Genomic DNA, 21,587 nt, shown 5'->3' on the forward strand with positions numbered 1-21,587 from the left:
TGAATAGACACACACACGGGCACATGCACAAACACAAGCCCACATACATTCAATGCCATCTCTCTTTATTATCCAATTGGAAGACTAATTATCAGCCATTAGGGTTTTAGCTGCTAAAACCTTTTATTAGTTGTTTTAAGTCAGTTTTTGTCATCTTAAGTGTCTTCTGTGTTTCATTAATTGCTCGCACTGAAATGTGTTGCTGTTGGTGTAACCATTCATATTGTTCTTCGTCCAAGCAGGTGACTCTGCATGTCTGAATTAATTTGCATGAGGACAATAATGTCAGTTTGTGACATTTTACCAATCTTGGCAATTAAAAGGACTCAATAACCAGAACATTTGTGAACTAAGAATGTATTTATTCAGGGAAACCCTTGAGGTTGAGAATGGCTTACTGTGGCTCAACATGGCTTAAGGAGACACACACACACACACACACACACACACACACACACACCTTCTCTCTGTTTTTTCAGACCGACAAAAAAGAAGAGAGACAGAATGAGAGTTAATGGTATACTGTAATGTCATTTCTTTTGCACATACAAATAAAGTGTTCAGGTAGCTGTCCCTTGGGGTGGTGTTTTAACAATACAATCGGGAATACACTGGAACATGTCAGCTGTCCTGGAGTACCACATAGGGAGAGAGGGAGAGAGAGAGGGAGAGACAGAGAGAGAGAGAGAGAGAGAGAGAGAGAGAGAGAGAGAGAGAGAGAAATAAGGTTAGAGGCATAAGGAGAGAGAGGGAGAAACAAAGAGGAAGGATGATAGCTGACAGAGGGAGAGCGCCTGATTCTGTGAAAGACAGTAAGGGGAGAGGAGAAGGAGGAAGGGAAAGAAGCGAGAACGGGGTGGAAAAGGGTGTGATGGAATGACAGGTGTAAGGGAAAGAGAGAGGGGGAGAGAGAGATGGCAGGCATCTCGCTCATTTGATGTTCAAGGATGCTGACACACAGCAGGAGGTGGAGGATTATGGAAACTGTTGGAAAGTGTGCATTTTAATAGGGGCTTGTGCACACAAACACGCGCGCGCTCACACACACACACACACACACACACACAGACACACACACTCACTCAGACACACTCAGACACAGCTCCTGCAGTGCAGTCTGTTTGCAATAAGGTGTTCTTTTTTCTTTCTTTCCCTTTTACTTTTTTCTTTCTTTCTTTTCTTTCTTTTTTCCCACTTTCTTTATTCTACTTTCTTTCTTTTCTCTTTTTTCATTTCTTTCTGTATTTCTTTCTTTCTTTCTTGTCAGTTCCTGATCACATCCCTGCTTGTTTCAGTGTTGGTACGAGTTCCATTATGTAATTATGTGTGTGTGTTTTAAGCTTTCTCCCCATTAGTGAGTTAGTACATTGGACACTAGAACACTGTTAATTTTCACACACATTTTTGAATTAGTCTACTCTTGTCACATTTTAGTCATTTCATTTTGATTTAGTGTAGTTACTGATAAGTCAGCTATATCTGTGATTTGTATTAGTCTGCTCAGTCTCGTTTTGATGGAGTTGCTCTAACAATCACAGACTTGCAAATAGGCAAGCCTGTTTTTGGAGCTGGAATGTGAGGAACTGTTATTCTGTTTAGCGTGCAAAAGACAGTCGCTGAGAAAGCAAATTTGGACAATTTTTACATGGTTGAAGGTTCTGCCACATAAACTTTGATTTGTTGTGCATGAATACAACTGCACCGAAATACAGAAAAACAAACAAAAACTTGATTCAGTGACTGATGTAGTAGTTATTGTTTTGAATAACTAAATGAATACAGTAACACACTTTCCAAAGCTTTTTAAAGGGCCAGATAAAGTTAATGTTAGCAGTGATTAAATTAATTTCATCTGTGGCATTTGACCAATTATAACTTTTCCTTAAATGATGTTTTTTGACATACACATATTATGTGTGCATTCTGGTCTTTCTGGTGTAATATCAGTGATGTCATCCCAAGCATCATGAGGAAATCTCTAGCTCACAATTTGTAATGTGATTGTTCACAGATATAGGATGTTGGCAAGATTACAACTATGGAATCCTGCAGATTGTGTTGCAAACCTGCAGTAAATGGTGTCCGCACAAATATTTTGCTCTACAGCTTTACAGATTGGAGTAGTCAAGCGGTACAAGCTACCGGTATGCATCTTGTAATACAACCACAACAGCTGGTTAGGGTGATTTTCGACTGGAGGATGCTGCCAAAATGCAAATGTTTTCAAACAATCCCAAAAAGAAATATTGATTATCACACATGATGTCAGATTCATTCTTTTGCAAAATGTATTTCACACATTTGCAAGTAGCCATTTACAGCTACAAAATACATCACAAGTTTTCAAATTGTATTGCACGCACACATTTTGCTTTTCAGCTTTGATTAGAATATGCATGTGTGTCAAGTTATGTTGGATCAGAAAGTGTGAGGCAACCACTTTTTGTTGAATTAATATTTTCCAAAACATTCTTTAATGCAGTGTTGGAAAGTGGTTATAATGTGCAAACACTGTAGTATTTCTTCACTTAATGATGCAGCTCCTGCTGAGCCTAAAGGTCATGTAATGTGATGGACACCCACTCACCGGTAGTTTCTTTGGCGTGTTATGCTTGTTCCTCGCAATCTGTTCATGTAGTGCTTGAAGTGATTTTGCTTTGAGAGCACTTAAAGCATGTGTATTGATTGTGAAGTGTGTAAAACAAAGTGGTGATACATGGGCAACTTTTTATGGGACTGGTGATGATAAACATTGCTAAACATGTGAAAACATGTGAAATGCACCTCACTGGACTGTCTGGTTCTGTGAGGTGCATTTGAGCAAGATATTTTAACTTCAGTCCCTAGTTATTTCTAATATGAGGTCACTGTTTTTGTGTCCTTTATCTTATCTCTACGAAATACTTCATTTCATTCAGCCATCGTTTAGTTTAAGTTGTATAACGCGGTTTTTCAAAGCCAAAAGCCATAGTTCATAAATGCATTGGAAATGATTGCAAATCCACCATCATATTGTTTTAAAAGCTTTTCTCAAATAGCTCCACATTGTATTTAAAAATTGTCACTAAAGGAAGCCATTAGAGCAGGGAGGTGTTGAACTACAGAATTTAAAATAGGTGAAGATGCATTATTCAGTATTGAATCTTCAAGGCCTCTATTTTATGGTGGGAGGTATTTTATCAGCATTAGTCATCTTAAAGCAGGTGTGTCAGACTTTCCTGAATAAATGTGACCCTGGGGACTCCGTAACTGCCGTCATCAATGAAGCAAACAATCAGAACCACTAAACTATCCTTTAGTGCACTAAATGACAGGGATTTGTTTTGGTTACAACAGTAAAGGGATATGGTAACCTCAGGTTTCATAGAAGACACTTAAAATCACTATGTGCAATTTAGCTGCATGGCATATAGTTGTTATGAGAGGGGCTAAAAGTTAAGATGACCAGGAGAGCTGGGTCACTGATGGTGAGACACAGTTTGTCCAGCATGGCAACTGTGGCCTTTACTCAGTTCAAGAATAGCTCACAATGTCTTGCAGTATCTTGCACTGTCTTGCAAGTTTTAAGATTTGCAGCATCAGCAATGTCAGACTCAGACTAAGACCTTTTTTTTTTTTTCCATATCCCTCACTGTAGAAGCTTAAATTGGGTTGCTGATATCAACGATTATGAAAAATGAGGATGATTTCTTTGCACTCTTGGTTGGTCATGCTCGGGCACATAAACCCAGACCAAACTCTTAATATCCGAGCTCTAATTGCTGATTGGTGTTCCCTGCAGTAATACTTACAAACCGCAGCCAGTTTATTTGCATGAAGTAGTAACTTTTCCCTGCACATTTTCTTTGCTGTTGTCCATGAAAGCAGGAGAGCAGTTACCCAACAGATACCGCTGACCCGCTCTGCTGCTGCTGCTGCTGCTGCTGCTGTGTGTGTGTGTGTGTGTGTGTGTGTGTGTGTGTGTGTGTGTGTGTGTGTGTGTGTGTGTGTGTGTGTGTGTGTGTGTGTGTGTGTGTGTGTGTGTGTATGTATGTATGTATGTGTGTGTAAAATGTGGTCAGTCGGGGGTTGGGATGTCTTCTGCAGTCCACTGATATTATGGGATTTATTTACACGGATAATAATGTTTAGCAGTGTTTGGCATTGAATTATGCAGAACTGTAGACACACACACACACACACACACAGCCTCATCCACGCACCAGGATCTTGAAGTGAAGTCACTAAGGACTGGGGATGTTAATGACCTGTGTGTCGGCGTTTGAGAGAGAAAGAGAGAGACTGTATTTTCCATCCCTGTCATTTAGCTGCTGTGAGGAAACAACTGTGACAAACCCATGGAGTCAAGGTCATTATATTCTCAAACACACAGTGACACATTTTTATTTTGATGCCTTTGCATTAACAGGACAAAACAAAAACATTGCTATGTGAAACAGGCACGCAACAAATAAATTAGCTCCACTATTGTTTGCAAACAATGAATTAAGGCCTATACATAGTCACACATTCACTGCAACCTGCAGTGCTGAGAGACAAACAGAAGCCCATCTAAAACATGGCAGGGAGGAACAGAGTTTAAATGGCCAACACATTAAAACATGAGCCTCTGGTTGCATGTTTGGTCTTTGCAGCCTGGTCTCCTAAAAATTACATTCCAGTAGAACTAAACTGTATTCTCAATTACATTATGAAGGAAGCGTATATTGTTGTAGATTACATTTGTTTGTGTCGTATGACAAATACGTTTCTAATCAACATATCTGTAGCACGTACCATGACGTAGTATGAAGACCGACAAAATCCGCATTAGGAGGAAGATGGGCCGGTGGATGGATCAAACAAAGACATGACTGTCACTCAGGAGACCAGAATTTGATTTTTGTTTTAGCTGAGTTTAGTTTTAACACAGAATATAATTTTGGGGGGGCATGAGTTGAGTCTTTGAAAATAGGCATTCTCTTTTGTTTCTTGTTGTTTGCGGTCAGTGCATTTAATTCAGAAGGAAGCGGTTGGAAGGATACTGTTGGCAGATAAAACTCTGGCAGTCGTTAGAGGGATTTTTTAATAGCCTGTAACTTCACTCAGACAAGAACGGAAACTAAACAAACATAAACACACATGCACTGTGACCAGCAGCAATGAAAGAGATTCTTGGTTTATCGGGAAGGTGACTGAACATCTTGATCAAGCACGGTATATTTAGTTAAAATGGCCAGAGCATCAAATCATTTGCCTGTGGCTCTATGCCTTGTCTTTGAAGGCAGTTATTTTCCATTGCTTTTATGGTCTGCACATTTTAAGTGAAAATTCACTTTCTGAAGTCAGAGATCATTGCTGTGATCTTTGACACTTCAATCAATATTTGAGAACATAAACTGCTCTCTCCTAGGGCTAGACAGCAGAAAACAAAGCCGCTTACTCTGTGATGTTTAGAAAGATCATTGTGGATGTTACATCCAGATGAGCCTTATATTATTACAGCACTAACGATACTTAACCAGGAATTGTGGACTTATCTCCACAGCGTCACTCTGTGAGCCATGAGTATGTCCACAAAGTCAGTCACGTCGCTGATCACATCAGAACTCCATACACACCTCATGCTCATGCTCACAACTTAAGATTCAAAGGTCATAGGAGCAGCATGTGTTTTCTGTTTCAAAGTTAGATCCACCCTTTAGACACGGTTTGGTGCAGCTGTTGACATCACCGGCGGGCAGAGGCTACTCCTGACACACTACATTGTCTCTGGCAGCTTTTTTGGGACTTTGAGACAGCCTGTAACTGTATTCAAACAAGCAGCTAATCTAAAGACACACACACACACACACACACACACACGACTTGTCACCAGTGATGCTGAAATACAATGTGTAGCTCACTCAAACCGTGGCAGACAGAGTTTAAATAGCCAACACAGGCCTCGGGCTCTGTGCTTTGTCTTGAACCACTGTCTTTTCTCATTATTCCTCTTGTTGGCTGTCATCTTTTATGCTCCTTGAGAAATAAATGGGGGGGTCAATGGCTATTGTTGGCTGATAAAATCCACCCAATTGGCCATATGAAGGGATTTTAAATTCACCCCTGTAATTCAGTTCAAACAGGTTAGAAGCATAGACCTGAAGGATGGCATGTTATGAAGGTTACACATGCATAAACGTGTGTTTTATAAATGTAAGTTAAATGGAAAAAGTTGTGGAAATGAGGAAAATACCTCCGTGGGCCTCCTTTATATACATGTGTGCGTGTGTGTGTGTGTGTGCGTGTGTGTGAGTAGGTGTGCAAACTCTGTACAGAAAACCTCCTTAGTCATTTCTTTGTGACTCAGCCCTCTTCCATCTGACGGCTTAATATTAAAAAGCCTTCAACCTACAGCAACACATTCTGAGTTATGGCTGCCTGTGTGTGTGTGTGTGTGTGTGTGTGTGTGTGTGTGTGTGTGTGTGTGTGTATGTCTGCGTGCGTGCGTACGTGCAGGTCTGTGTGTAGAAAAACCTGCTTCGTCATGATGTTTTCAGCTTAGCGTGGATCATAATGAACAACAAATTTGAATAGCTGTCATCCCCTCTTTCCTCACTGTGTGTGTGTGTGTATGTGTGTGTGTGTGTGTGTTCAGGTGTGTACTGGTGTGGGTGTGAGTGTGTGGGTGCATATGCCTATCTATGCCAATGCCTTGCTCATTCATATGGCTGTGTGTATAATGGTGTGTGTATGTGCGCTCATTTTGTTTGTACTCTTGTTTTTGTTGCGGAGCACAACTTTTTGCCTGTGTGTATATATGCACGTATATGTGTGTGTGTGTGTATGTGTGTGTGTGTGTGTGTGTGTGTGAGTGTGACAGAAAAAAAGAGAGAAACTTCTCTGGTCCATGAACAATGGCTGTCAGCCCACTGATGAGAGAGAAGCTGAAGGAGGCTTTCCTCAGTGAGTCTCCTGTTCAGTTTGATATACAAATACTAACACACACACACACACACACGCACATATTGGTATTACTGTTTTTACAGGGATGTTGAATTGACTTAAATTTATTCTCTGCACTCTTAGCCATAACCAACTTATGCCTAACCCTAATCATAACCCTAACTGTCCTCACAGAACAGTTTGTTTCTCAAAAGTTGGTCCCCACAATTATAATTAAACAAGCCTACACACACACACACACACACACACACACACACACACACACACACACACCAATGCTATTACAAACACAGAGAAATGCAGCCTTTAAAATGTCATCAAAATGGCAAAGGACTTTCAGGACCCAGCAGATGGGGTTTGCACACTCACTTTCACAGCACTACACACGCAGACACAAACAGGTACAACAGAAGATGTATGTACACACACACACACACACACACACACACACACACAAACCCGCACAGCATGGGCAGGTGCAGTTCTTGATAAAAAACAAACACGTGAGCACGCAGATGGATTTTGGCGATGAAGTCTCACAGAGAAGCAGAGCGATTGAGAAATCTTAATTAAAAGTAAACTTTGGGCAAGATTAGAAAACTTGCCCTTACTGTTAATGAGAGCATGCTGTTTATGAAATAAGCCTTCACAAGCACATCAGCATGCAAATTAGACAATTCTAGTACTTCATAAGCACTTGACTAAATATTCCATATTTTTATTTACATTCTGAACATAAAGACTTACCGGTAGGGCATCGGTGTCATGAATATTAATTTGAGAGAGAGCCAGCTCCAGATGCGCATATTCCTGCATGTGACCTGACTGCTGACCTCCCCGCAGAGGGCAAGAGAGAATAGATTTCCCAGAGGGCTTTTGATAAACTATCGCTTTCCACTGCTCAGGGTGTCGGCGCTTCTGCTAGGTGAGAAGAGGATAAAATGAGCTACTTTTTCTATTTTGTGCTGCCACAGCAAAATAAACGTATTTGTTTTGAACAATAATTGCTTTATATACCGAAGGTTGTTGGGCATCCTTGGAAATTAAACCATTTTCTGCAGGCAATACAGTTTCAGAAGTATGCCTCATTAAATTTAGTCTTTTGGCACGACCTGCCTTACAGTTAAAAGTACATTTTACCCCACCATCATTCTGACAAAACAGTTTCACACGGCATCTCAGACCCACAGTTATGGTAAGTTAATCTCCTCACCTAATACTTTGTACAGCCTTAAACTAATGTATAATAAAGACTCAAATGTATCTGTTTCATTTTTGATACAAGAATCATGACATCTTTATGAAATCATAGCAGAAGTCTTTCATAAAACAAATTACTCTTAATTAGTCTGTGATCACCTTTCGTTTTGTGGATGGTTGGCTCTCCTTACCCCTTTCTTCTCTATCAGGAATCAACCCACCAGCCTCTTGACTGCTAAACGGCCTCCCCAGCTGCCCTCTTTTTCAACAGCATCACAACATACCTAACTTAAGTATAAAACCGCAGTGGGTTTCCTTTGTTTTTCATTGTGATTTAGTTTAAAATTTTTCAGTGAGGAGTGATTTGTGCTGCTGTGCTGTTCCTAAGGAATACTAGGTCAGGCTTGTGGAAGACATTCTGAATCCTTAAAAAACAGGGAAAACTCTTTTGATGGTAATTCAGATGTTAATAAATACTATATAGCTGCTTGACACAACTGAACTTTTGTTCAGCTACTGGGAAGACACACCACAGCTTGAGCTCTCAGTATTCAGGATGCATTCTTAAATATCTAAGAGGCCTGTTTAAAAAAGAAGAGGGTTGAAGGAGCAGGGGAAAGAAATGTGCTTTATCTTGAAGTCAAACAGATAGATGTGTCTGACAAACTTGGCTCACTGAGGTCTTAGCCACTGTCCCTGCCAGGGGCAGACATAGCCTCTGTGTCTCTGCCACACCGTCTCCCCCTTTCCTTCCCTCACACGAGAGGCAAACAGTCCTGCCCTGTCTCCCTGACCTTCTCCTTTGCTTCTCACATCTGCTTTCTTTCCTCTGCCTGCCTCTACATTTTTTGCCATCCTTGCTATCTCCTGGTGTTTTTGTCTCAGTCCTCCAAGTGCCTCAGTGATGAGAAATTAATCTGTTCCCTCTTTTTCTCAGTCTTGCTCATGCTTTTTCTACAAGTGTTGGCCTTCTCTTTTCACTCTCTCTCTCCCTCTCTCTACCTCTCTACACATTGCCTCTCTCCGTCTTTGTCTCTCTCTCTCTAACTCACTCTCTTCCTCTTCCTCCTCTCGCTCCCTTCCTCCTGCTCACCAAGGTCCTGGAGAGGGGAAATGAAAAGTGTATGTATTCTGTGGCGGTGCGGTGTGGCAGCGGGAGGGAAAACTGCTGTTTTATGGTTTTATTTATGGATCTGTAGATTTCTGACGCTGCGCACATTGCACACTGGGGCAGAGGGGAAATGAACAGCAACCTGATGTGAACTGCTTTTACTCCCCCCAGTGGAGCTGCAGACTATCAGGAAGGCAGAGGAGTGTGCACACACACACATACACACACACACACACACACATACACTCATCCTGCACAACATGCATTAGCTATGACCTCCTGTGTAGACAAGCCCTCACACATGCACACACACACACACACATAGCACTCATACACAAGTGGGATATTCAGTTTATATATTGATGTGCACAAACACATTTATAGAAATACATCAGCTCTGACTTATCTGCTTGAGCCCTCCATCAAATACACATTTTCACCTGAAAAGTGACATAGCCTTCCTATCAACAGCTCAAAACATACTGTTCTTATTGTGTGTGATGCGTTGCCGCTCGCTCTCGCTCTCTCTCTCTCTCTCTCTCACCCACACACACACACACACACACACACACACACACACACACTGCGTATTAAATCTGACTGATACCACAACCCCAGCTCAGTGTTTTCTTATCTCAAGGTCACGTTTAAGCCAGCGTGTTGTTTGGGTGTTTGTCACCTCCCACTCGTAGGCTAGCCCTCACATCGCCACTATAAACATTTAATGGAAGCAGCTATCAATGCACAGCAGATGGTGCTAACGCTGCTGCTCACGCCTAGGCTCGTCTCCTAGCCAATAAATAGCCTTTAATATAAGGAGAATGTCAGGTGGAGAAAGGAAAGGACACCGCTGTATTGAAATCACTGGACGATATAATATGCGCAGCGCTTGCACAAAGCCGGAAGTTGAAACCCTCTGTCAAAAACAGCATAGACACAGATGTATTCACGAGTGATGTTTGAATCATGTGTATTTTTTTTAGACTGTAAGTGTTTACATGATGACAATTCCCACTCCACAGAATTTGAATCGACTTTACAAAAAAAAAACTCCCTGTGGTTTTTCATATGAATGATTCAGCCAATAAACTTTAGCAGTCACCGGCTTAAACAAATGCATGAATTTTCAGTGGTCCAAAAGCCCTTGAGAAAATTTAAGGCAGGATTTTCCCGTGGTCTTCTAAAGAGGATAGTCTTACTTGGCTAAATAATGTAAAATGTGCATTAACCCAAGTCTTTGCCTCATCCATCTTGGGCCCGCTTGCAACTGTGGGCTTATAATTTATTCATTTCAGGTCTTTGAAAGATAAATCGTTTCTTTAAAATGGGACCAGTATATGCCCCAAGATGGTGTGGTGGATTTAAGATGAAACATTACTGGCCAAGCATCACATCCTGCACAATTCAGTATCTCCCATTACTCCCTCCTGTCTTATTCGAAGCGAGCATAGATTTTGTGCGGCTCCATGATGCATTTGTAGCAAAGACTTTTTTTTTCTCTGAGCGCAGCAAGATTATTGTGGAAGTGTGCGAATATTTTACAATGAAATATCGTGATGAAATTGCAATTAACTCCTTTTAGCAGCTGGACACCTGCTCTGAAAAGAAAAGGCATGATTTGTTGGAAATGATCTTTGTGTTAAAATCTAGCAGCAAACGCCTCACTCCTCACTGACCGTCTTGAATTTAACCCTTGATGGTAAGTTCTGTTGTGATAAAAGATGTGTTTCCACCTAAACACACTCAAATTTGCTTGAAAAAGAAAATGCAGATTTCAGTTTTCGGCAGCGGCAGATGGTCGAACGAGTTTAAGTGCAATGGAAACATCCCTTTCAACGTGTTTGTCCTCAGTGAAGCAAAAGAGAAAGAGAAAACAAACTTACACCGAGCAACATCTCTGAGACAGACAACAACAAGTGTTATGGGAAATGTGGTCTTAATTGTGAGAAGCACAAGCCCTAACAATTCCTTGGGCATCAGACAGAGGCTCCCAACTGTGGCGACTGTGGTCTCATTTGTTTACTGTAATTACAGCGAGGTATCACAGTTAATTTGATACAGATATTGTAGTGTGTGAAAACACTACACATATCACCGCTAACCCACCTGTGTTTAGAGAGGAACAAAAACTATTAGTGGTACAAAAAAAAAAAAAAGCTCTTTGAAGACAAAAGTAGTTAAGAGAAGCAGCAGTGGTCTTGACACTCTTTCACAAAAAATGGCCCATAATTCCCCTGCTCTACCTGTCCACTGCAGTGTGAGTGTCTGTGACTCTCCATCTCTCCTCCTCTTGCAAAACCTCTCTCCTGGGTAATTTGTTGTGTAAATACGGCCTACTTACAGCTGACGGGCCCTTTCGGCTGTGGCTCTGGAAATGCAATTACAGGCAGCAAACATCTCCATTGTTATCACTGGAGGGTGCGACGCTCATTTCGGTCCCCTCTGCAACAGGGGCTGCTATCGATCGGTATCAGCTTTGAGGAGGGGATTACTAATGAAGCCATCTAAAAGCCCTTTGTGTTCAGTTAAGAGTTTGTGTGTTTGTGCGTGTGTGTGTGTGTGCATGTGTGTGTGTGCGTGTGCACGAGAGAGAAAGTGAGAGAGTGAGAGAGATAATGTGTGTTAACAAATGCAGGTGCCACTCTATATCATCCCATTCAGCACAATGTGACTCCTGTGCTTCTTATTGTGGTGCTCTGCTGCCCCTGGTGGTGGTTCCGGGTATTGCAACCAGCAACCTGTTACACAAGGGACATATTAACATAAATTGTTGTTTTCCTGTGTAATATGTCTAAAATTCACAGGTGACAAAGAGAATGCATAATTTCTGATAGTTTACAGTAAAGTATAATAGTGTGCATTAACAAAGGGAGTGATTTGTTGTTAAGTAGCATTGTTTTAAAAGAAAAAAAATACGCCCTCTTCACTTCTTTCTTGATTATATCCGTTATAATACATATCCATTTTTACCAGGCTTTACACATCTCCCTCATGGTGATATAGCATGAAATGTTAAGAGACACATTATATGATAAACTATGGTAGGTGTGTGTAGCTTAAAGAATGAACAGGACCTGTCTGTCTGTGGTTTGATTTTGAATTTTCGCTCATTTAGAGGATATTTACAGCTATATGCTTTGCAGTCATAGCACTTCGCGGCATTTCATTGACTTTCATTCGTAAGCAATAATTCAAAATTAAGAGAAGGCCTGATCATTAATGGTAAAATTAAGATTTTCTCTTTTGAACACCAGTGCAATTGCTTTGTGTTTGAGTGTTTGATCCTTCCATAGATCGACATACCAGCACACATTGTCTCTGCTGTCTGCCTTCACCTGGGGTAAGACTTCACACTATTTTCCCAATTCCCCTGACAACACTCGTGGCTCTGCTGGGAAGGAGTTGGTGAAAGCCCATTGCCCTGCAGAGAGAGAACTTCAGGGCAGCACTTCTACGCAGTCAGACTCTATTCTCACACAGGCAGCACGGCGACTGCGGTTCTGTTCCTGTTCAGTCAATTACCAAGTACCCTAACTTCACATACAACTTATTTTCCTCCCCGTTCTGAGTCAAGCTGGTCTAATATCATGCTTGTTTGGTAGTCTTTTGAAGCAGAATAGCATTTTTGTCCCTCTTTGATGTGCCCGCAGACGCCTGTGGACAACTGATTTGCTCCATTCTCTTCCCGTCTTTGTTCCTTCATGTTCATTTTTGCCTTTGCATGAAGTGATTGCAAAACACTTTTTCACATGCATATTCATAAAACTCGAGTTCTCTGTTTTTGTTTGGATTTTGTCATTCCCAAGGGATGTTCAAACAATGCAATTATCAAGTGTTGGTTTGGGCTAATAGCATGGGATGTATGACGTTTGATCTTTAGTGTTTGCTAAATCGGGTTGCATGATTGAATAGCCTCTTTATTCTTCTCTAGAGAATAGAATTTGCACTTATTATCCAGATGTACAATGCATGGGCTGTCTACAATACAGAAATTGTACAATATTTTTCCTCTATTTGGCATGCTGCTGAACGAACAACAGGTGGAATCCATTTTTACCCTCAAACTCAGAATTAATATTTTCCGATGCATTTCATTCCTTTGTATAATCAAGGTGGTCTCATTATCTGGTTGTTTTATCAAGATTTGAAAAGTCTGGCAGCACTGTCGCACACTGCAATATATTCTGCTGTAATTCAGGAAGAACTGAAAAATTTCTAGCCCAGGAGCTCAGTCACTGATTTCATCTTTCACTTATGATATATTTTTGAGATCAGCCCCATAGTATAAGAAAACAAGGCCTGTTGCATGTGCATCTGAAACATACAATATTTACATGCTATCTGACATCAGTGCAGTGAGGTTTTCTACAAAAGATTTATTTCTACTTCACAGAGTAGTATTTGATCAACACAGTTAAACACAAAAGCTGTACTTTGACAGTTTGGCTCATTTGTTGGCTTTATCTAGAATACCAAGTTGCCTAAACCTCGCAATATGAAGGCAGCTAAGCATATAGGGAGCCAGAAAGCTGAGATGACATTTAGCTGAATTGATCAATTGGGTGTGTTTTTCATCACCATGAATACACTGTAGAGCAGCATGGTGGCCCAGTGGCTAGTGCACGTTCTCCCTGTGTCTGCATGGGTTTCCTCCTACAGTCCAAAGACATGCAAGTCAAGAATTGGAGACGCTAAATTGTCCCTCGGTGTGGATGTGTCTGCCCAACCCGAATTAGGATAAGTGGCTTGGAAAATGAATGGATAGATACACCGTGGGACTGTGCAAATTCTCTATTGTTTTGTTTATTTGGGCTTTGGCCACATAACCATGGGTATTTTTCGTGAGGGTTTTTTGTTTGTTTTTTGTTTTTGTTTTTGTTTTTTTTCAGAAAGGCAGCATTATATATGCATCAAGCATTTTGATTGGACTCTGTGGGTAGTGTGGATAGCATTTATCCACAATTACATAATCTACCACCCCACCCCACCCCCTGGGTGAGGCAACAATATTGTGATTTGGCACAAACTGTCTATTCAGGGGTTTTAAAGGTCATTTAATCTCAGGACAGGACTTTGAGGAAAGCAGCCACAATGATAGCAAATGTTCTTCCCATAAGTGAGAATGAACAAGACGATGTGTGAGAACGGGCCCAGTGGCTAGAGGAAGTTTAAAAAAAAAATAAAAATTGTGGCACTGCTACAGCCATGTTTTGTTGGTTTGTGCAGCATAGGCACAAAGCATTAATACTGCACATGTTGTGTATAGAGCAGAGTCCTCATCCCACTCACTCACCAGTCAGGTTAGACAGCAAGATCAAGATGGCTTAAAAAAAAAAAAAAGGAAAGTTGATTCCACGAGCAGAGTTTAGACACTGAAAACTTTTTTTTACTGTGTGTACAGTGTGTCTTATTTGGTTTATGACACTGCTCACACAAAGAGATGCCACATACTGATCACCTTTTTGAGAGAGAGCCACAGGACACATGCTGTCTCACCATCTGCGGGTTCCTGACAGCACCATGCAAAACAGAGCCAAAATGTGAGCATAATCATAGTAGAGTTTAGTGCATGCACTGACTTTTAGGTGCAGAAACTTGGGCCAAGGTTAAATCTGTTGAGGCGAGTTTTACCTTTTGGCCCATGCAGATAGAATTTGACACCCCTGCACAAAGCTCCTGTTTTCTCTGTTCTTAACTTTGAGAAAGGCAGCTTAGACTGCATTTTTGAAGCCCACCCCCCTCAGTAAATATGTGCATCTGAGCAGTGAGTATGCAGCAGTTCCTCTTTCTTCATGTTTGTTGGACCAGCACCTCACTAATGCAGATGTGCTTTTTTTTTTCTTTTTTTTTTTTGAGTAAATTCCGGGGTTAACCAGTTGAGGTCAGTGTTGACCAAGTGCCATGCCAGGTCTGGACTGGAGTTTGGTTTAGTTTAAGCAGTTCACCTCTACCTCAGTTTTTAATATGGGGTTGCTTGTTATGGTGTTATATTTAGCTTCAGAAATGTATATCAGATGTACACACTAAGATATGCACACCTTGAAACTTCAAAGCAGCTTAACAGTCTTGAAAGTAGAAACATTAAATGCAAAATACAGAGTATTAAATATTTGCACTCCCTGAGATTTTAAACTTGTTGAAATATCAAACTGCTTATTTTGCTGAATCCTTTTAACGCCGCTGGCTTGAAGGCTGTCATCTTGAAGAGTTCACTTTCCTTTATTCTGCTTGTCATCAAAGAGGCCAACAGAAAGCCCTGCCTGACTCATACACCTCAGTGGTCGCTTTTCCTGTTATTAGCAGCTGAAAGATTTCCTTTGAGGATTTTTTAGCACCCGAGTAACCATGAAGTGGCAGCATGCTCAATGGTCTCTTATAATAGCCTTTGTGCGTATGCGAACCCTCCATGGCCTCCTACCCTGCATCCAAGCCTCAGTGCCCACAAATAAAGCTAATACAATCATCTGTTGCTTAGCAGACCTCCCCAACAGGGTTATATGAGGACACAAGCAGTTTGTAACCACATTACATCCAGTAACAAGGCCTTGGTAGTTACTCTGCCCTTAATAGTAATCAAAATCAAAACAGAAGGCCTATGTTGTAAGCTATAAATAAGACACATCAAACGCTAATAATCCACTTGTCCTCATTTTAAAAAAAAATAATTTTGCAATTACACAGTTTGCAGGACCATATGATGCTATGTGAAATACAGTATACCTCATTAGGTCACCATTGCTGCTACATTAACTTGAATGTGTGTGTTCTCCATCTGTTCAGGTAACCAGGTCCTGCAGTTCGGCAAGCTGGTGAGCACCTCCAACACCTATGAGCCTGTTGCCCCCGGAGAGCCCAGGAAGCCTGTGACCGTGACCACAGACCAGCCACTGCTGTGGAGCATGGGCATCTGCAAGGTCAAGAAATGACCCAGGAGAGATCTCTCCTCCCTGGTGACAGCAGACCAATCAGGGAAGAGATCTCACCATGCCTAAGTTGCGACTTTACCCACAGCACAACTACGACCAAATCAGTGTAGTTTTTACAGTAAGTGTGTAGTACTAGGACAGAAGCAAAAGCACATTTAGCATGTGTGACACATGGTTCACTGAAAGATGTTTTACTGAACATTAAGTGACAAATAATGATGAAGTCTTGGCCAGCTCTGCACTGAAAATCAGGCTGCTGGGAACAAAAGCTCACCATAGCGGTGACTGTGATTTATTTCAGGATTGATTGCTTCTTCTTTTTTAATGAAGGGAACTATGGCCACAAATGTGCATGTCTATTTTGATTATATTCTTGGATCACTTGCAAACCTCTGCTTGGTTTTACATAGAAGTAACATGTCCTGTATTAATTCATTGTTTCAAGTTAACTTGCTGTTAGTCTTTGCTGATGAAAATACAGCTGACGGCAAGAATCAGGCCTTACTCTAAACCAGTCAGGTTTCTACCAAAGTATTTTGTAGAGAAAGTCACTCCACTATACTTAACATGAGGTGTCATCATACATATCTTCCTTGTTGTGCCAATATCTGCTTTGCATCACAGACTTTGTGCCTTTTAGTGCGCCTATCCTCCTATTCACTTTCCTCCTGCAGGAAAGTGAATTAATACATCCATTAATACATTAATACATCCATATATTTCACTGTATTGTGCCTTTAATGAGCTGTAGCTTTGTTACTATGCCACTTCTAAAATTACAACCACTACCACCACAGTGAAAGCAAGGCCAGCTGCTGACAGGACAATGTAGTCTGTGGGTTTCCATGATTTATTAACACAGGCAAGTACAAATTTTGTGTACAGAATGTAAAAATGACATCCCCAATCCCACCACCCCAATAACACTTTACACCACTGTCTCCTGTCCGTCCATGCCGCAGTTCTGAAGTTGTGTTTGACCAGAATTTAGCCGCCCCTGGAGAGGGAAAAAAGACAGGATTAGCATAAGGATCGGAAACTGAAGTTACTTTCCTTTATTGCAGCAGCACAAGTGTTAACTGGAAAAATAAAGATGTCATATCAGAATATATTTTGCTCTATGGTAAACAGTTTTATCGACCATGTAAACTGATTAAAACAGTGCTTATTGAGGCCATTCCCCAAAAGACAGTGACAGAGGTTTTGTTAATCAATCTTTAATAGAGACTGTACATCATAATATGATTAAAAATATGGATCACTTATTTCTATCCAACTACAGACTGCACTTTGGGATGCTGAAACCTCACTATCATCACTTGGACAGCCTAAATAGCCTGTACTTGAGAAATGTTTTATACTTTTCTGAATAATAAAATCACAAATGCAACCAAACTGTTCTATTGCATGTTTGCTCATCTCCCTCTGTTTGCATTTAAACACACACTCCCACTTTTCCCAAGCCCTGCAACAGAACCATTTTTTCTTATTTGTATTTCAGTAACACATGACAGCATAATACTCATCCACAACTAATGTTAAAGGATAAATGGCCATTTCAGTCAGTACTGACCAGTTGTTAACTATAAAATTTGTTTTTTTTATGTTTTAAGTGATCAAAAACAGACATTCTGAGATGTGAAACAATAGTTTCATGTTAAAAGACAATAACACAAGTTATTATTGCCACATATAAGTGCATGTGTTTAGCCAGAGATGTTTTGGGTGCTAAATAAAAAAAAAAAAATAATCTGTTTCCAGGGATAAAAATCAATAACAGGTGATCATCCTTGTTTTTTTTTTGGACTGTATTTTAATTTGACTTGTAATCAGACTAAGTTAACAGCCGATCCTCCAGACGTGGCCTGCTCTCTGTCCAGTATACTGCAGCTCTCAACCAAGAGAGGAAAAACAGAACCTGAAACTGGGGGTACCACCACACTAAAGTTTACCAAGGGTTAATAAATCACGTCTGATCATCAATTTAAAATGCAAGAGACCGGTTTGTTGTTTATATCTTGGGTTATACTAGACGAGACAATAATGGCTCCCGATGTAAGTTATAAGTTGGACATAAGTTAACCATTCATCAATAGTGTGTTATTTATTATTATTGACCAAAACTTTATGTTGCAAATTACTGTTACCAAGTGGCCTGTGAAATATTTTGGCCCCCATGAAATGGCTGATCAGTGGTCTTATTATTTGGGTGCATGTACTGTGTCTAATTTTCCTACATAGATGGAGTACATTTATGCATGAGGCTCTAGTGCTGCACCAAGGAGATGAGAAAACTGGGTAACAAGTCTGTCATTCCAGATTAACTAAACTATTTGAACAGATTCAAAAGCCAATTATGATGAAGGGAGATGCTTCAATGACATCACTGGGACAGTGAGCAGTCTAATCAATAAATGTAGACAGGGGTGGAAAAAACACCCAATCAGGAAAGGGGGAGGGACTTCAATTATATCACCAACCAGCAGGAATCTTAGTATAATTAGTGCCCCCATGGTAAAAGTCCATTGAGTGAAATCATTAAGCAGTTACTAATTAAATCATTTTTTGTGTCTCATACTTAATACTATTTTAGGCAATTTCATCTGTTTCAATGTTTGTGATATTAAAACAAAGAACTGAGTTTGTCCTGTTGATTGTATAAAAATCTACATACTTTTTTTTGTATTACTAAATGCATAACCACCATGCACTATCTCCTCTGAAACTCTGTAACTGTGAAAGCAGCTTGTTGTATGGACTCGTCTCTAAGGAGAGGCACCACCATATCTGGAAGTGAGCTCAGGGATGTGTGAGCTGTCACGGTCATAATCAAGCTAACCCTAAGGTCATATATTTGGAGGTTAGAGTTTGAGGAGTCACTGCTGTGGTTAACACGTATCACTAATTGTAAAGCTTGGAAGAACAGTGATCCCGGCCTTGTGTCAAATAAACAAACTTCTCCAGCTAACTCAGTTATCCACACACAAGCAGTGGGGCCGTAGGCTGGTTTTCCAAATAATCATTATGTGGTTTCCTGTGCTGGATCTATCAAGTGTCCAGTACATGTGAAATGCACAATGTGGATCACTACACATAATGTCAGTTTGCACCATTGTCAGAAATTTGGGTCTTATTTCTGAACTTTTAACAAACCAGGGGTGGGACAGTGTAGACGGACAGAGGAGTCACTTTATTAAGCCTGTTTTATTCTACTAGTCATTTTGAAGGTCCACAGTAACTGTACCTTTGCCTATGTCTTCTGGATCTTTATTTGTTTTGAGATCAGATATTTTAAGCTATTGTTTTTTTTTTTTTGTTTGTTTGTTTGTTTGTTTTTTCCCATAGATCCGAAATTGCATTTGCAACACTTTTTATATACATTACAAAGTTTTGCTTTGATCACAGTGCAAATGCATACACTGGGCCTAACCTAACAACACATGATAGAATCTGAGGTAAGTGCCAGTCATGTTAAGCCACTCACGCCAGCTTCATGCTTAATCAGCTGACTCAATCAATGAGAAGTCCATTTTTAAACTGATGAAATATTAAGGTGAATTAACCCCAGTCTTTTTGGAGAACCTGTTTTTTCCTACTTACACGATGATGTTGTTGATGGGGATGTGGATAAGCTTAACGAAGAAACCAATGAAGCCCATGATGGCAAACCCAATCGCTGTGGCCATGGCGATCTTCTGAAACTCTGTGGGAACAGGGAGTGAACAACACAAATTATTATATTTATCTTACTCAAATCAAACCACCCCCTCGTGTTTTGATACACAGTGGCGGTGGGATCCCAAACGGAGCTGCAGGTCAGAGAGAGAGAGAGAGAAAGAGGCGGCGTGTCGTACCTTTCCTGTCGGGCTTGGTGCACCTCTTGACGAGCCTTATGGAGTCTTTGACGAACTGCCGGCTGGGCTCAACAAACTGCATGACCTGATCCATGGTGAGGAGGCTGCAAGCAGTCAGGATGAGACTCAGTGTTCGCTCCAAATCACAAATCACTGCCTCTAGTGCTGACGTCGACTTCAATCACCACAAACTATCTTCAAACATGCCTCGGAAACGACTAACACACCGCTAGACATATAAAGCTAAGAATATTTAAGATAAGTTAACCTTAATTCGCTATATAATGGGTAACGAATGGCTGCCGTAAAGTTATATTAGCGATAACTGACTCAACCGTTAGCTAGCTACCGTTAACGATAGCATGGTAACGTTAAGTTTGTCGAGGTAACGTTCAGCTCAGCAGGGATATCGAGTTATAACCGCTGACACTGAAAAGTCCGAGGTTTCCCGCTGCTGCCAATATAACACCTGAGGAATAATACAAATAAATTTTATGGAAGTGTACTTACTAACCTGTTTCGGTGGTCGTGGTACACGAGAAGCGGTCAGAGGTAGACAGAGCGACTAAAGCCACGTAGCCCTCGGTGATGCTTGTTGTTAGAGAAGAGCTGACGTAGACTTACAACGCGCATGCGCAGCAGTCTCCAACCCCTTTGCAGAAGTTGAAATTAGGTTCCACACTGCCGCCAGCAGGCTGGGAGGTGTATAACCACAGAGAGGCTACTCGTGTGAATGGAGGAAAAAAAAAAAAAAAAAAAAAAAAAAAATATATATATATATATATATATATATATATATATATATATGATTAAAAAATTATAGACTTGTGAAGGTGTCATAAGGTGTCATACTCACTATGATATACCTGCTGAATTTACCCAGTGAAGATTTATGACATCCTAAAATAAATCTGTGCTAAACCTATTTAAGGTGGGTTTATTCTCATCTCTGCAAACTCAGTATGTTATAAAAGCCATTCCATTCAAATCAGCAGGCCCAATTCAATGCATAACTTAAACTATGGTCTATACAAGTTATTACTAACAATTTAAAAAGGAAAAAAAAAACACAACTAATAGCTTTCAAATACATTAATAGACTTTCTTCTACTGCCAACATTCTGTCTTAATAACATAATAAATACCCCATTTAGGCCCAGTGAAGAAAAATGCTATCAGTTCGAGTCCCTGCATCCAAAATCACTGGCTGCCAACATTTCCAAACCTGAATCTAAAAATAAACATTTCCAAATTTCTGGTGAGTGTGATAAATCCCAGTGTCAGTGTTTAGATTTATCACCATGCATGCATGCTTAGATGGAACACTGGTGCCAGTCTTGTGAAGTGGCACATCTTGCCCTTGCTGTTTGACATTGGCTTTAAATGCCCTCAGTGTAATTTTTCATAATCATAATGCTACAAAGTACATGGTTAAATTGGTACCTGCCATACCTAAGGTGGCAAAGGTGAGGTCCCTGAATGTGCTGCACTTCACAGTAACTTACAAACTGTGTCCATTTCCAAAGACTGGACATAGAATTGGTGAGCATCTGTCATGCCTTGTTGTCA

General features: G+C 40.6%; 2 protein-coding genes across 5 annotated transcripts in view; one reads left to right on the top strand and one right to left on the bottom strand.

Moving 5' to 3' along the window:
- Window positions 1–17,555, top strand: part of tpk1 (thiamin pyrophosphokinase 1) — a 75,465-nt gene extending 57,910 nt beyond the window's left edge. For all 3 annotated transcript variants that reach the window (XM_030079350.1, XM_030079349.1, XM_030079351.1), the window contains exon 9: window positions 16,019–17,555. In XM_030079350.1, the coding sequence (XP_029935210.1) occupies window positions 16,019–16,164 (146 nt within the window). In that variant the 3' untranslated portion in view covers window positions 16,165–17,555. The remainder of the gene's footprint in view (window positions 1–16,018) is intronic.
- On the bottom strand, window positions 16,997–20,668 carry sec61g (SEC61 translocon subunit gamma). Of its 2 annotated transcripts, none has more exons than XM_030079352.1 (4): window positions 20,533–20,668; window positions 20,019–20,122; window positions 19,765–19,867; window positions 16,997–17,161 (listed from the first exon to the last, which is right to left on the bottom strand). In XM_030079352.1, the coding sequence occupies exons 2-4, from the start codon at window positions 20,110–20,112 to the stop codon at window positions 17,152–17,154; spliced, it is 207 nt and encodes a 68-aa protein (XP_029935212.1). In that variant the 5' UTR covers window positions 20,113–20,122; window positions 20,533–20,668; the 3' UTR covers window positions 16,997–17,151. The 2 variants fall into 2 exon arrangements, with proteins under 2 accessions (XP_029935212.1, XP_029935213.1); XM_030079353.1 differs by having other exon boundaries at window positions 20,529–20,635.
- Window positions 20,669–21,587: the final 919 nt, after the last annotated feature.

Source organism: Myripristis murdjan, chromosome 20, assembly GCF_902150065.1.
Source record: "Myripristis murdjan chromosome 20, fMyrMur1.1, whole genome shotgun sequence".
Lineage (NCBI taxonomy): Eukaryota > Metazoa > Chordata > Actinopteri > Holocentriformes > Holocentridae > Myripristis > Myripristis murdjan.